General features: G+C 48.1%; 1 protein-coding gene across 1 annotated transcript; it reads right to left on the reverse strand.

Moving 5' to 3' along the window:
• Positions 1 to 437: 437 nt before the first annotated feature.
• Positions 438 to 9,822, reverse strand: LOC143828376 (uncharacterized). Its single transcript, XM_077318768.1, has 10 exons — positions 9,048 to 9,822; positions 8,513 to 8,556; positions 5,394 to 5,474; positions 2,405 to 3,279; positions 1,960 to 2,074; positions 1,380 to 1,439; positions 1,182 to 1,268; positions 938 to 1,086; positions 652 to 782; positions 438 to 471 (listed from the first exon to the last, which is right to left on the reverse strand). Exons 5-10 carry the CDS (start codon positions 2,063 to 2,065, stop codon positions 438 to 440), a joined length of 567 nt encoding a protein of 188 aa, XP_077174883.1. The 5' UTR covers positions 2,066 to 2,074; positions 2,405 to 3,279; positions 5,394 to 5,474; positions 8,513 to 8,556; positions 9,048 to 9,822.
• Between the last annotated feature and the right edge of the window lie 6,500 nt (positions 9,823 to 16,322).

Raw genomic sequence — 16,322 nt, forward strand, 5'->3', positions numbered from 1 at the left:
AAAGGAGACCCTGCCCATAGGGAACTCAATCCCCTTGACTGAGCTCCACTCAAAGATCCTTAACCATGCCTGAACCGCCAATGGAACGCAGGCCTAATCCAGGCCCCGTTCCTGCCAACACTGCCCTGGATGCCACCCATGCACCCAAAGTGGCCCTTACCCCTTGCAACTAGATGTCCAAGCCCAGGTCAGAAAGATGTATCCCATCATTTGTAAGATACCTTCATGGACCTTTAATATTAATAGACCCAAGTCGTATGTCTTAAAATATAAAGTATAAAATATAAGGTAGGGTGTTGAAAGCTTTGTCCTTGATAAAATCTTTTAAGAAATAAGTTCACTGATAAAGAAAATGAGGTTTTATACCTAGGAACTCGTTGTATTGTTTGAGTAAAGTTTTTGCCATCGCCAGCTTGAACATTTCTTCTTTTTGCTGTCTATCCCTCTTTGGCTGACGGATCGTCTCTGCTTCTGCCACCGTATGAGGCAAGAATGAGTAGAAATTAAGGAGCACCAGGAACGCCTGGAGCTCTTGCTGGGACTGGAGGGTGTGTGCTTCCAAGAAGGCTGTCCCAGGTAGGATGTATTCCATTTGCATCTCCCAGGAATTCCACCTTGGGAACCCAAACGCACATCTTCACCCGCACCCACCTGCCTTTCGAACCACCCCTAAACTTCCTTCCACCTTTCCACCAGGTGTGCTTCTCTTCCCCCATCACCAGGACATCATCCAGGGAGGGCTCTACCCCCAGGATGCCCTTCAGGAGGGCTCCCGTCAGCTGCTGGAAAATGCCAGGGGCCACACGGACACCAACCACAACCAGAACACGAACAGTGAAGCCATTAAAACAGATGTATTTACAAACAAGAACTAAAATACAACTTATCAAATTAAACGATATTAACATTAATAAAAAACTATATTACAATCATTTACAAAAAGTATGTTCAAAGAATACTGTACAACTTGGACATCAATATTTCTCTCCGGCATGCCTTGGAGTTGGCATCGGAGGGCACGCTCTTCCCTATAAAGGGCTCTGGTGGCTTCCTTATTTCCAACTATTCGGGCCTCCATCGCTGACACTGCAGAGGAAAGGGAAAACAGAAATGCATCAGATCGTGCTGTGCCGATCAAACGGCACCCTGGAACTCAGAGGGCGGCACTGGGAGCCACTTACATTGGCTCATGACCCGCTGCTCCCAGGAGCTGACAGCGGAGATGAGCTGGGCCATGGGGTCTTCTGTCTGTGCCTCCCCCTCAGCACCTGCAGGGGAGGACACTGACATTAGGATACTGTGCCAATCTGTGCCTGGAGCACTTTGTTCGTTCACAAAGGCTGGGTGTTTGTCATGAGAGTGCTGAGACAGTCACGTACTTGGGCCTCCAGCCTCCTCCTCAGGCCCTGTGGGCTCCTCCGTGGCCGGGACTGGAATCCCTGTGGAAGACAAAAGTGGCCAGAGTGAGTTAGGCCACACCCACTCCACCGCAAAGAGCTCCTGGGGAGTCTGGAGGGAGCAGTGAAGGGGCTGAATCTGCGGATGATACTAAGGTGTTCAGGGCGAGGAGAACCAGGGAGGACTGTGAGGTGCTCCAGAGAGATCCCTCACAGGTGGACAAATGGCATTGAGGGCAAATGAGATTCAAAGTGGGCAAGTGCAAAGTGATGCCTCCTTTTGGCTCTTGGGCCAGTCTCCCATCTAGAGAGTGCACCTTTGCTGGGCTGTTAACAGAGCCCAATGGGCTTCTGGATACATGAACTATTGTACTTCCTCTTCTCCTCTCCCATTCCCCGAAAGAACTGATCTTAAGGTGTCTCTCCGCCTGATGGGCAAGGTGTTGGCTTATATTCTGGGTTTCCTTAGGGGCTGGCTTCCAAAAGTGATGCTGGAAAAGGAAGGCGAGTGCTTTGGAGGGTGGGCAGTGGGCATGCCTTCTTCCTTGGCTGCATCTCTTACCCGCATCCTCTGCTGCGGGGCCTCCCAGAATGCCCTCAGGGACCATTTGATCAAGTTGTTCCTCCTCCTCATTTGCAGTCCCCATGCTGTGGCCGCTGCCCTCCATGCTGGGTGGCTGCGAAGAAGAAACGAAGAGGGTAAACTTTTCAGTGTGCCAAAAATCATAGCACTACAAGCCCAAATGGGACCCTAAGGAGGGGAGGCGCTTGATGAAACAAAATCCCACAGAGCTCAAAGAGACCACAAAGGGACATTCTGGGGTAATTAAAGACCACATTCTGGGGCAATTAAAAATCACACAAGCCTAAACAGGCTGCTACCCCTGAGGCATCCCTTTCCTAAATTAAAAAAAACCCTAATTTACAACTTATTCAATTCCCATTTTGATATTTAGCACTTAAATGTTTCCTCTGCAACGTTTATGATTGATCCGTGGTGAGCCTACCTTTCCTCTGTGCTATCCAGGAGTGGCTATAACTCGCTACGTTTGAGAAAAGTGCTCCAAAAGCCCCAGTACTTCAAGTGGAAATGTTGATGTTTTGCCACATTACTTTCTTTCCTCTCCTGTGCCTCCAACGCTGACATAGAATGGTAGTCTGGCACTGATTGTGCAGGGTGTGTCAGTTTTAAGGCAGCAGGATTGTCTTCTCCTCCTCCCCTTGTTTCAGCAGGAAAAGAAAATTAACCAAGCAGCATTGTGCTCCAGACCCCCAATCCCACCCCAGCTTACTTTGGCTGCAGAGGAAACAAACGGCAGGAAATAAATTCCTCTCCAACCTTGTGCTCCTTCAATGCACACTGGAGCTTCTGACCACCGCTCCCCTCCACACTCTTAGCTTCCCCAATCAAGCAGGAAGGAGAGGGCAGCCGGACTACTGAGTGTAGAATGCAATATCTGTTTCCATTTGGGAAAAACAAAGGTGGATGCCCTGGGTTCAGATCAATTTGATTTCAGCAGGATCAACAATGGGTAAAAAATGTGAGTGCAGAACCAACCCTGCTCCAATCAGAGCTAGCTAGCCTGGGCCCTCCAAGCCACACTTTGACCACCCTACTGAAAAAACCACCTAGCTACTCTGGCAGTTCCTACCTATCTAGGTTTCTCCCTGGTTGTTGGGATTCTTTTTTATTTCATTCTAAATAAACTATTGCCATGATGATGAGTTTTTAGCAGGACTGCTTGTGAGGGTCTAGTACTTGCCATCCCCAATCCCTTGAGAGGTTCGTTCCTTCACAGGATGGTAGAATGCCTTGTTTCCAGCATGAAGGCCTTCAAAAACATGGCACGGTCGAGTGTTCAGCCATTTTCACACCTGGAATCTAGAAGAAGAAGAAGACTTGGTTCTTATATGCCGCTTTTCCCTACCCGAAGGAGGCTCAAAGCAGCTTACAGTCGCCTTCCCATTCCTCTCCTCACGACACACACCCTGTGAGGGAGGTGAGGCTGAGAGAGCCCTGATATAATTGCTGGGTCAGAACAGCTTTATCAGTGCCATGGCGAGCCCAAGGTCACCCAGCTGGCTGCATGTGGGGGAGCACAGAATCAAACCTGGCTCGCCAGATTAGAAGTCCGCACTCCTAACCACTACACCAAACTGGCTCTACAGAATCTACAGAAGTTCCTTTACGGACACTGTTTAATTTATTTCCGCAGAGGTCGGCATTGCTGTAGGGCTGCAAAGCTATATTCTCCAAATTAAGATAAAATGTTCTGTTCATGATCTACTTCCGTTTTGGGATCGGGCAGCCAAGACACATCCCCCTTTGTGTTTTCTGGCAATTGGGATTTAACAGGGAAAGGGTGTGTGTGTGATGAATCAGCCCTCTCCCCATCAGCTAGGCCCCCGTGCTCCTTGTTTTTGTGCCTTACTGTTCCCACGGAATCATTCATTGGGGTCCAGTTACCACGTCCAGCCACTCTCTGATCCACCCAAATGTAAGTAGAAACCGACACACCAGAATCTCGAAAGGGGGGGGGGTGCTTTCTTGTTGTAGCCTTTCTCCATAGCAATGCTGAAGTGTTAATTTTGCCCCAAAAATCCTACTGTGTTGTGGCCTTACTGTATAGCAAGGCAGAGATGCCGATTTCCCCCCCCCCCAAACAATTAATTAAGGGATAGTGAAATTTGAATCCCCATAGTATCCTCTGGAGTCACCTTCTGCCTAAATAGCATAGCAAATGACTTTGCTCTGTACGCACAAATAGACCTGACCAGTGCTGACACTTCCTTCTTTCAAAGGAACATAAAACTTTTAGAGATTCTACCTCAGCATAGAAGGCCTTCTTTCTTTGGCCCACTTTTTCCTTTGCCTGCTTTTTTTTTTTCAAATTCTGGTGCAATCCAGATTTTCTGGTAGATAGAGAAGTAAGAATCACTCCCAGATGGGACTATCTCGTTGCAGAGAAACAAGCTCAGGGTTCCCATTGATTTGTCATTGTCATGAGTTAAAATGTCCATGAAAATAAAATGATCCTTATGTTCATTGTTGTGGCGTATCTGTATCTTATTTTGGAGGGATGTTTAAACATTACCATAGCGATCAGAGAGCGTTAAGGCAGTGGTTGAGAGTAGAGAACTACCCCCCCCCACCAGGCCTCAGTAAAAGGCGCTGAGTGGTCCCTGGTGAGTGATCCCCGGCGTTGAGTGGTCCCCAGTGAAAAAAAGGTTGGGGACCACTGCTTAAAAGGCTGCCATGTAGAGGATGAAGCAAACTTGTTCTTCATTGCCCTGAAGGGATGGACCAGAACCAATGGGATGAAATTAATTGAAAAGAAATTCTGTCTAAACATCAGGAAGTTCCTGACAGTTAGAGGGGTTTCCCAGTGGAACAGGCTTCCTTTGGGAGGTGGTGGGTTCTCCATCTTGAGAAATTTTTTAAAAAGAGGCTGGATAGCCATCTGGCAGAGAGGCTGATTCTGTGAAGGCTCAAGGGGGTGGCAGGTTACAGTGGATGAGCGATAGGGTTGTGCATAGTGCAGGGGGTTGGACTAGATGATCCAGGAGGCCCCTTCCAACTCTATTATTCTATGATTCTATCTGGCAGCCAGGCTGCAGCATGGAAGACAGACAAACATCTTTCCTGAACCAGATTTCTGGAAGAAGAGAAGGTCTGTCTAGTAGATCTGCTTGATCTGCTTGTATTTTGGATCCTAGCCGCAGGGATCCAAACCAGCTGTTCCAAGCAGTCATTGACCATGTAACACCAGCAGCTACCACCAGGCCCAGGACCTCATTCCTTGGGTTTCCAGCTCTGGGCTGGGAAATACCTGGAGACTTTGGGATGGAGACAGGTGTGGTTGGGATTTGGGCTGGAGAGGGACCTCTATGGATTTATCCAGGGGAACTGATCTCTTTAGAGTTCACAGCCACGGAGGGCAACTGCCATTTCTTCCTCCTGCTTTTTAGGAAACATCATAATTTCAGAAGCTCTACCTGTGCGGAGAGGGTGTTCTTCCTTCTTAAACCTTCTTCCTCCGTTGTACTTCCACTGAATGTTGGCACAAACCGAGGGTTCTGGTACAAGGGGAAAAAATCATTGGCCACCCCAGACAGGACACTCCCAACAGCCACATGCAGTCATGAACATGCCAAGATCCTCTTGACCAGGTGAGAACGTCGATCTCCCATCCAGGTGTGTATTGTCTGCTCCCCTTGTCCAGCCATTCTCCAGCACAGAAGGCTGACGGAGGTCTTTCTTATACCAAAGGATGAGAGATTGCAGGGACTGTCCCTGATGCCTTCTGTGTGGGAAACATGGATTCCCCTTTGGTGGTGGAAAGTCCCATCAGCTTGGAGGTGACTCGTGGTGACCCCTTAGGCTTGACAAGGCAAGAGATGTTCAAAGGGGGGTTGCGATTTTCCAGCCTCTGCTTATCAGCCCTGGACTTCCTTGGTGGTCTCCCCTCCAAGCACTAACCACGGCTGACCCTGGTCCTATAGGACCACCTTTCTGAGTACATCCCCAGAAGAGCCTTTTTCTCAGCTAATACTAACAGGCTAGTGGTCTCTGGCCCCAAGGAAATTTGGCTGGCCTTAACCAGAGCCAGGTTGTTTTCGGTCTTGACTCCTGCCTGCTGGATGGAGCTCCGAGAAAACCACAGGGCCCTGCTGGAGCTCACTGACTTCCACGGGGCCTGTAAAATGGGGGTCTTCCGCCAGGCCTACAGTTGAAGCCAGTAAAACAACTATCAATGATTGGCCTTCCTCCTGTATCAGACTCCCCTCTCCGGGGTCTGGTTCTACACCCATGGGGAAATTCTTAAAATGGATTTTAATGTATTTTATAATTTATAATCAGTTGAGAACTACTGATCTAGAGGGATAGTTAGGTAAATTTTATTTGCTGAATGTCTTGATGGCTGTATCAGGAGGGAGGCAGAAGGACTCCAGCATCTCAGTCAAAAGCTTTCCCAGATCAGCTTTCTGAGAGCCTTCAGAAACTCCAGGGACTGCCTTGTTGGATGCAAATCACGTGCTTGCACCATCCCCGAAGCCCTTCACTTCAGCTGAGTTGAAATGCAGCTCAACGAACGTTTCCCCTCCGGCTCAGTAAGTGGCTGAGAGCAAGAAGAGAGATCATTTGGAATCTGGCCAGATCCTTTATGGACCCAAAGAAGTCATGCAATTGGGAGAAAAGGGGCCTGCCAACACCTTCCTTGATGTCCTCTGTGAGAAAGGGAGAGCCTCTTGTCCAGCAAGCAAGACTTCTGATTGGCCATTCAAGAATTGATCAACAATGTATATTTAAGAAATGTCATTTGAGGAACAGCAGCCAGCACAGCATAAGGACATTCACGGTGTGACTGTCAGTAATCTAGAGCAGCCATTTTGTGCTGGCTCCTCTAGCAGCCATTTTGGGGCAACCACTTTGCAGCTGTGCCAACCATATGGAGTCAGATGGGCCAGAGAGGGCCCCTGGCTCACAAACATTGGCATTCCAGGTTTAGAGAGTTAGATCTGGATTTGGGTGATCTTGATTTTAAAAATCTCCACATTAGGAAGCTGCAATGCAACCTTGGCCCAATTGTTCTTTCTAACCAGTATCATGAACTCAGTAAATGAAATCTATACACTCCCGCTTGAGCTCGTCTGGGATACATGCAGCAGGGCTGAAAAAGGCACTCAAAGGGACTTCTCTACATCACATTTCCACCCCTCCATCTCCCATCCCTCCCTTTCCCCACACCTGAGATGGTGGAATGAGGTCCTCTTTCCTTTTTTCCTTCTTCATCAGACTCTGAGGTAAAGGAGATGAGAAAGAGCATGGGGGACAAAGGAACCCAGGAGATTGTCCAGCTGCCAGCTCTGGCTTGTGAAATCCCTGGTGACTGTGGGGGTGTAGGTGGGCATGGGGGGATTTGGGGTGGGGAGGGACCTCAGTGGGGTAGAATGGCACATTTTCCAAATCAGTCATTTTTTTCAAGGGGAATTAATCTAGTTGGATACCAAAAAACCCTTTGGATTAATCCCAGGTTTCAACCCAGCTCCCTCATACCTTAGACAAAGTCTTCACCCATTTGGATAATTCCAAATAAGTCCTCTTGTGACGGTTTCTAGTTATTTTTACCTCCTTTTCCGGTGTGGACTACAGGAAGGCAAGTGAGAGAACATCCCTTGTCCAGAGTAATATAATTCAAAGAGGTGGAAAAGATTTGGGAGGTTCTTTCTCTTACACTTTTGGGCCATTTGCAGATTTTATGCAAATTCTTCCCATCCGTTTATCCCAAACATTGATGGCCATGTAAAAAAAAAAAAAACTGAGATGGAGCCCTCTGATACCCTCTTCAAGAAGACCTCCCTCCAGACTAACCAAAGTGCCCTTGTAGTCTGCTGTTCTATGAACAGGCTGTGAATCCACCCAAGGGTGCTTTCATCTATCCCACAATTTGCTAGCTACGATCTCACCCAGGGCCCGGTGGTCTTTGGCCCTCAAGAAGCACAACTAGCCTTTGCCAGGGCCTGGTCCATTTCCCCTCTGGACCCCCCTGGTGAAATCTACTGCCAACAGAGACGAGGGACCTGACAGAGGTATCCAAGTTCCCCAGGGCCTGAAAAACAGGGCTATTCCATCATGCACACGGGTGAGGCCAGGATGCAGAGATGACAACCCCCGCCCATCCCAGGCACCCCATCCCACCCAGGCACATAGTGATGGAGCATCAGGACTCAGCTTTAAGTATTTGTTACATAGTTTTTATAGACATGTTCTAACTTTGTTGTAAAATATGATGCATACCACCCCAAGCCTGGTAACAGATTGGCAGGAAAGAAAGAAAGAAAGAAAGAAAGAAAGAAAGAAAGAAAGAAAGAAAGAAAGAAAGAAAGAAAGAAAGAAAGAAAGAAAGAAAGAAAGAAAGAAAGAAAGAAAGAAAGAAATTTATGTACCTCAATAAAGCCCCATGTGCTTTTATGGGCCCATTTCAGACTCTTCTCATGAGTATGATTCTAAGATTCATAGTCGAGGATTCCCTTCTTAGTCAAAGGACCATGATGACACCGACCACCCCAATTCCTACTCACATCAAGTCCCTTTTTATGTATCACGTACTCACCGGCTCACCAACACGCCTCCGAATTCCAGACCTTGGTGCCAAACCTGTAGAAAAGTTCGACCAAAACCTTGTTTATCCTGAACATCAAGTCAGTCCCAACTTAAGAAGAACTACAACAAGGAAACGTGAGCCCTGTAGTCGTCAGAATCAGGATCCTCTGCAGGGCGCATGATTGGGTAGAATATAACGAGTATCCGAGTGGAGGAGACATCTATTTAAGAAACTTAGATCAGGAACTTCTGGATATGTTTCCAGTTATTACCTCCTGTGCCCTGTTTGGCTCAAGAGGTGACTTCCTGATCTTTTGAGCACACTTGAAGAACTGCTGACCTAACAGTTAATTAGGTCCCTTTTCTTTCTATACATAGTTGTTTCTCTTCATAATGCCCTCAGGACAGCAGACTTGTACCTTCCCACTGCCACAGATTCTTACCTGGAGAGGGTCCCGCACCCAATCCAAACCCACCTCCTCCTGCCCAGACTCTCAACTTCCCAGCATTCCTCCATCTCCTTCCAGAATAGTGTCCTTTCTTACCTTGAACACACACTCCTTGCACAGCATCTCGTTCTCCACTGCCTGTTCGGCCATTGGGCTCTTGGCTCTCCACCTGCTCTTTCCAGCAACTGGGAGCCGAGTGAGCCCAACGGCTGCTGGGAGCATCTTTTGCATCCTCCGTTGCCACGGATGCCGGAACCCCCCGATAGTGACATCAGCGGTGGGGGTTCCGTAGGCCCCGGCTGTCCAGGAAGGCTGATCTGGTGGACTGGGCAGGGAGGTTGGAAGTGGGCTGAACTACCGTCCCTCCTGCCCATCCCAGGAATTCGTGAGTCCAAGAGCAGGGGTGTCTAACAGGTGGGAGCCTGCAGGAAACTGGGGATTTCTGACCCAATGTGGTTGATGCAGCCAGGGAATGGCTCCCGTAGGAGAAAAAGCCCACTACAAAATGGCTCCTGACACTGACTTTCAGGCAGACACATTTAAGAAATCTACCCTCCTCTTCAGCAAGGAATATAGGGAAAGAGGCATTCCTTGAAGCTCATGCCCGGAGTGGACATCAGTGCTTTGACTGGATTTCATGTGATTTGCTGGTAAAGGTATCCCCTGTGCAAGCACCGAGTCATTTCTGACCCTTGGGGTGCCCCCCTTTAGCATTTTCTTGGCAGACTCAATACGGGGTGGTTTGCCAGTGCCTTCCCCAGTCATTACCGTTTTACCCCCCAGCAAGCTGGGTACTCATTTTACCAACCTCGGAAGGATGGAAGGCTGAGTCGACCTTGAGCCGGCTGCTGGGATCGAACTCCCAGCCTCATGGTCAGACCTTCAGACAGCATGTCAGCTGCCTTACCACCCTGCGCCTCAAGAGGCTCCATGTGCTGGTGGGAATATAGATTTACCAAAGGTTTGGAAATAACAAAGGGGCTGGTGCTCTTGTCCCCCGAATCTCCCCCGCTAGCATAGGAGTAGTGCACTGGGAGGAAGAGCCGGCAAAGCTGGGTGGTTGCCAACTCTCCAGGCGGGACCCAAAGATTAATGGTGAGTGGTGGCAGCAATGGACAGAAAGAGGTAGGCCCCACCCATGGAAAGGGTGGGGGGCTGGAACTGGGGCCACAGGGTTGGCATCTGTCGAGCAGGTGGTCTGTTCCACCACAGCATCCTTGGGAGGGTTCCTAAATCTATGAAGGAGAATGGGTGTCTTGATCCAACGAACCTAATAATGCTAAAATGTGCTGATTTCATTTGTAGGGAAGTCTTGCAGGATGCAGAAGACAGATGGCAGAAGCCTTGGGGCATCCCACACCCGAAGAAGAAGAAAGCTGAGGAAGATGTCTCCTGAAGACAAAACGCCATCTATGCCCAGGTCTGTTCTCAAAAATTATTACATTCCCTTCAAAGCAAGAGGATGACGTTTAGAAGGGTGAGGATTCCAGAATGGTCCAGATTTCTGCCTTTTATTCTGCGGTCTGATCTGGATCGGTGATAAACCTACTTTTAAAGATGCCCCTGGCATCACATTGGATGCCCGGTCTTGGCAGAATAGGGAACATGGGAAAGTCCCACTTAGTAGAAACATGAATGGAATTTAAACTTTGTGTGGAAAAAAAATTAAGAGCCCTGGGTAGCTTTGAACTCCCAAAGTGGTTCCATTCTGTGATGACTGAAAATAAGCTGTGCCTGCAGCAACGGCATTGGTCTTCCTTCGATGGTGGGTACTGTCTGCCAGACAGAGTGTTTTTTCTCTCTGCCAGAAGCCTGTGCTTGGAGAAATACTGGCTAGAAAGAATGCCCTGAAAGAGATTTTTGAGTGAAATAGGGACGTTTCCGCACCGGTAGGTCTTCTAAAATGATTATGTTTCCTTCAGTGCCAGAAGAATAGTTGCCAGCAGTGAGAATGAATTTGTGTTTGGAGTAGGACTTTGTTTTCTGTGATATTTAGGAGGGTGGTCATTCCCAAACTGGCACGTCTCCTGCCCGACCCGGTATTTCTGTCTGATTTCGATCAGGACGGAAGTTGGTGCCTGCTTTCGGGGCCCACAGGCAGTCCTGGCAGAAGTGGAGAGCTGTGTGTGAAAGAATCAGGAACCCAAAAACTGAGATGGTTAACAGCAGCCACTGAAGCTTACAGGCCATCAGTGGGGAAGGAAGACAAGCCAGATCTGCCCTGAGTCTTGGTGAAGATGAGTGTTGATGAAAATCCTCACTTTTTTTAGAATCTGGGGTGTTGGTTTCTACTTAAATTTGGGTAGATCAGAGAGTGGCTGGACATGGTAACTGGACCCCAATGAAAGATTCTTTGTGAACAGTAAGGCATAAAAACAAGGAGCACGGGAGCCTAGCTGATCGGGAGAGGGCTGCTTCATCATACACACACCCTTTCCTAAATGCCAGAAAACACAAATGCCAGAAAACACAAATGGGGAAGTGTCCTCGCTGAAGCAGACCAGAAACAGAGCATTTTATTTTAAGGTAGAGGATATAGCTTTGCAGTCCTACAAAAAAGCGGACTGCACCATTAAAAAGAAATTATCACAAGCAGGAAATGGAGAGGGGAGGGCAGGTACCAGTGGAAGACAACACTAGCGAGACCGTCGCGCATTTCTCCCTCTACAAGAGCTCTTGCCTGGTTGCTCCCCGATGTGAGGTGCAATAAGGAGTGGCAAAACCAGTTTTGGATATATACCTCATTACAAAGCAAATCTGGCCAAACTCACGCCAGCCGTTGGACAGCCTCGAGTTGCTGACAACATCATGTGGAAGCAGCACTAAAACCCACCAGCATTCCAAAGCTGTCGAGAGTCAAATCCCTTGTGCAGAAACGGTAAAAGTGTTGGTCATCCCAAACAAAGAACAAGGGTCTGCTTTTGATGGTGGGAACTGGCTGCCAGATGGGGTGTTTTTCTCCCTACCAGAAGCCTGTGCTTGGACCTGAGATGGCAAGAAAAAATGTCCTTAAAGAGCTTTTCAAAAGGAAGAAGGACATTTCCGTACCGGTAGGTCTTCTATAATAATATTCCTTTCAACGCTGGAAGAATAGATGGTAGAAGTGAGGATGAATTTGTGTTCGGAGAAGAACCTTCCGTTCTGTGATATTTAGGACGGTGGGCATTCCCAAATTGGCACATCTCCTGCTCACCACCCCCCACTGCCATGGTTTTCCTGTCTGATTAAGATCAGGATGGAGGCATGTGCCTGCTTTCTGAGCCCACGGAATTCCTGGTCCAGACACATCAGGCAAACAAGCGGAATTCCTGGTCTGGACACATCAGGGAACACAGATCCACGCTCGTTTGAGATGTGGGCCTGAAAGCATGTGTCAGTAGAAGAACTTCTTCCTTAAGTCGGGTCACACCAAACTCAAGTGGATAGGACCAGAAGTGTGACCCTCTCTAAGCAGATATTTTCCCTGCCTTAATTTAGTGATGGCGAGAAGGCAGCCTGGGGGGGCTCGATCTTGTCAGACTTCAGACCCTAAGGAGGGTTCCCCACCAAGGAACTTCCCCTGATGAAAGAGATGAAGCCAGGAGAATGACAGAACTGGGCATTCAAAGATGTAGTTTTATTGGAGAGAAAATTGGGGCAGGGGTGGAGAGCTGTGTGTGAGAGAATCAGGAAACCTAAACTGAGACGGTTAACAGCAGCCACTGAAGCTTACAGGCCATCAGTGGGGAAGGAAGACAAGCCACATCTGCCTTGAGTCTTGCAGAGAAGGGCAAACTCTCTATACTTTGGTGTTGGTTTACCACCAGAAGCTTTCTCAATTTTAGATAAACAAATACACTTGATTCAGGCACTTTTGATTCAGGCAACATTTTACTTTAATTTGGAGAATATAGCTTTGCAGTCCTACAAAAACGCGGACTGCACCATTAAAAAGAAATTATCACAAGCAGGAAATGGAGAGGGGAGGGCAGGTACCAGTGGAAGACAACACTAGCGAGACCGTCGCGCATTTCTCCCTCTACAAGAGCTCTTGCCTGGTTGCTCCCTGATGTGAGGTGTAATAAGGTGTAGCAAACGCAGTTTTGGAGATATCCCTCATCACAAAGCAAATCTGGCCAAACTCAAGCCAGCACCTGGACAGCATCGGGTTGCTGACAACATCCTGTGGAAGCAGCACAAAAACCCACCAGCATCCCAAGGCTGTCCAGGAGCAAATCCCTTCTGCAGAAACGGTAAAGGTGTTGGTCATCCCAAACAAAGAACAACCCAATCAAGAGTGTGATAATCTGATCCCACAGTAACACAATCACTATCTTACACTGAGTTATAATAGTAAAGCAAGCTGAATCTCAGAACACTCAAAACTGCACCAGGTACACACATTTAAACTCATTCAGGGGAGAGGAAGGATGTATACATTCACAGACCCGGAAGGTAACTTTCTTTGGCGAAGAAGAAGAACCCAGGAAAACGACCAAGTTAGGCCTTCAGAGAAACACAGTTTCAATGAGGAATAAACAGGGCAAGGGTTTTGGGAGGACGGGCAAACAGGGTCCAGAAAACTGAGACATCAATGGCAACAACTGAACCACATGGGTCACCAGTTGCAAAAGAGAAACGCATGATCCGCGTGAGTACCTGTGAGAAAGGCAAACTATGAATGAAGAAAATAAAATTACATAGAGCACTATGTACTTTAGTGTTAGTTAAAGCAAGAAGTGTTACACCCATCAAGTGTTACTCCCTCTATAAGATCTTGCGCCTGGTTGCTCCCCAATGCGAGGTGCAATAAGGAGTGGCAAATCCAGTTTTGGAGATATCCCTCATTACAAAGCTAATCAGGCCAAACTCACGACAGCCCCTGGACATCCTCGGGTTGCTGACAACATCATGTGGAAGCAGCACGAAAACCCACCAGCATCCCAAGGCTGTCCAGAGGCTAATCCCTTGTGCAGAAACCGTACAAGTATAGGTCATCCCAAAAAAAGAACAACGCATTCAAGAGTGTGACAGCCTGCAGCCAGGGTCATACGATCACTATCTTACATTTACTTTTTATAGTAAAGCAAGTTTTATCTCAGAACAGTACAACTGCACCTCCTGGTGCCTCACTCTACAGGTAAACACATTTAATCTGATTCAGGGGAGAGGAAGAATATATCCATTCAGAGTTCTGGAAGATAACTTTGTCTGGGAAAAAAGAAGAACCCAGCAAAAACCAGCTAGGCCTTTAGAGAAACACAGTTTCAACGGGGAGAAAATAGGGCAAGGGGTTTGGGGCACAGGCAACCAGGGTCCAGAAATATGAGGCATCAATGGCAACAAGTGAACCACATGGGTCACCAGCGGCAAAAGAGGACACACAAGATCTTGAGTACCTGTCAGAAAGGCAAAATATTAATGGCAAATAAAAGTACAAAGAGCACTCTGTTCTTTGGTGTGGGATTAAAGCAAGAAGCGTTCTAAATTCTAGGAAGCAGAGTTCCAAGAACCAAGGTTTCAGAACTTTCCCTGAGCTCCAGTTCTCAGGGCTTTCCAGGGCCTTGTTTAAATATGATAAACCTGTTTCAAATAGGTAGAGAAGTCAAATCTGAATGTTCAATTTCCTGACCAATGACAACTCTTTCCAATTCAGGAGTGTCAGAGAAGGGAAATACTCGCAAGTCAAGAGAGAAATACCCATGGCCAGCGAGAATTGCAGAAATTTGATCTGCTGGACAAATCTGATGTTTTGGTAATCTCTATTAAATTCAATGCCAGACTACCATGTTATCTCAGCGTTGGAGGCACCGAGGAGAGGAAAGAAATTAATGGGGCAAAACGCCAACATTTCCACTTGTCATACTGTGGCTGTTGGAGTGCTTTTCTCAAATATAGTGACTTCTATCCACTCCTGGATATAACAGGGGAAAAGTAGTGTCACCACAGATCAATCCTAAACATTGCCGAAGAAACATTTAAGTGCTAAATATCAAAATGGGAATTGAATATGGTGTAGATGAGTTCTTTTAAATTCAGGAATGGGCTGGCTCAGAGGTGGCAGCCTTTTTAGGGGGAGACTGGCTTGTGTGATTTTTAATTGCCCCAGAATGTGGGGGGGGGGGGGGTCCGGATGGCCCTCTGTGGTCTTCTTGAGCTCTGTGGGATTTTGTTTCACCAGGTGCCTCCCCCTCCTCAGGATTCCATTTGGGCTTGTAGCGCTCAGAGTTTTGGAACACTAAAAAGTTTACCCTCTTCGTTTCTCCCTCACAGACACCCAGCATGGAGGGCAGTGGCCAGGGAATGGGGGAGAAACAGGAGGAGGAACCACCTGAGAAACTGGCCCCTGAGGAGAGTCTAGGAGGCCCCGCAGCAAAGGATGCTGGTAAGAGATGCAACAAACAAAGAAGGGATGTCCACTGCCCACCCTCCAAAGAACTCACCTTCCTTTTCCAATATTACTTTTTGAAGCCAGCCCCTAAGGAAACCCAGAATATAAACCAATACCTTGCACATCAGCCAGACAGACACCTGACGATTGGTTGTAATTTCAGGGAATGGGAGAGAAGACGAAGTCTGAGAGTTTGTGTACTGTGAGGCACATTCAACTCTGTTAACAGCCCAGCAAAGGTGCACTCTCTAGGTGGGAGACTGGCCCAAGAGCCAAAAGGAGGCATCCCTTTGCACTTGCCCACCTTGAACTACATTTGTCATCAGTGCCACTGGCCCACCTGTGAGGGATCACTCTGGAGCACCTCACAGTCCTCCCTGGTTCTCCTCGCCCTGAACACCTTAGTATCATCGGCAGATTCAGCCCCTTCACTGCTCCCTCCAGACTCCCCAGGGGCTCTTTGCGGTGGAGTGGGTGTGGCCTAACTCACTCTGGCCACTTTTGTCCTCCACAGGGATTCCAGTCCCGGCCACGGAGGAGCCCACAGGGCCTGAGGAGGAGGCTGGAGGCCCAAGTAAGTGACTGTCTCAGAACTCTCATGAGAAACACCCAGCCTTTGTGAGCGAACAAAGTGCTCCAGGCACAGATTGGCACAGTATCCTAATGTCAGTGTCCTCCCCTGCAGATGCTGAGGGGGAGGCACAGACAGAAGACCCCATGGCCCAGCTACTCTCCGCTCTCAACTCTTGGGAGCAGCGGGTCATGAGCAGACGTAAGTGGCTCCCAGTGCCGCTGTCGGTGTTCCAGAGTAAAGTTTGATCGGCACAGCACAGTCTGATGCATTTCTGTTTTCCCTTTCCTCTGCAGTATCAGCGATGGAGGCCCACATGGCTGGACACAGACAAGCCACCAGGGCCCTTTATAGGGATGTACGGGCCCTCCGAGGCCAGCTAGAAAGAATGCCGGAGAGAAATATGGACATCCGAATTGTACATAATTGT

The sequence above is a fragment of the Paroedura picta genome, chromosome 2 (assembly GCF_049243985.1).
Source record: "Paroedura picta isolate Pp20150507F chromosome 2, Ppicta_v3.0, whole genome shotgun sequence".
In the NCBI taxonomy this organism is placed as follows: domain Eukaryota; kingdom Metazoa; phylum Chordata; class Lepidosauria; order Squamata; family Gekkonidae; genus Paroedura; species Paroedura picta.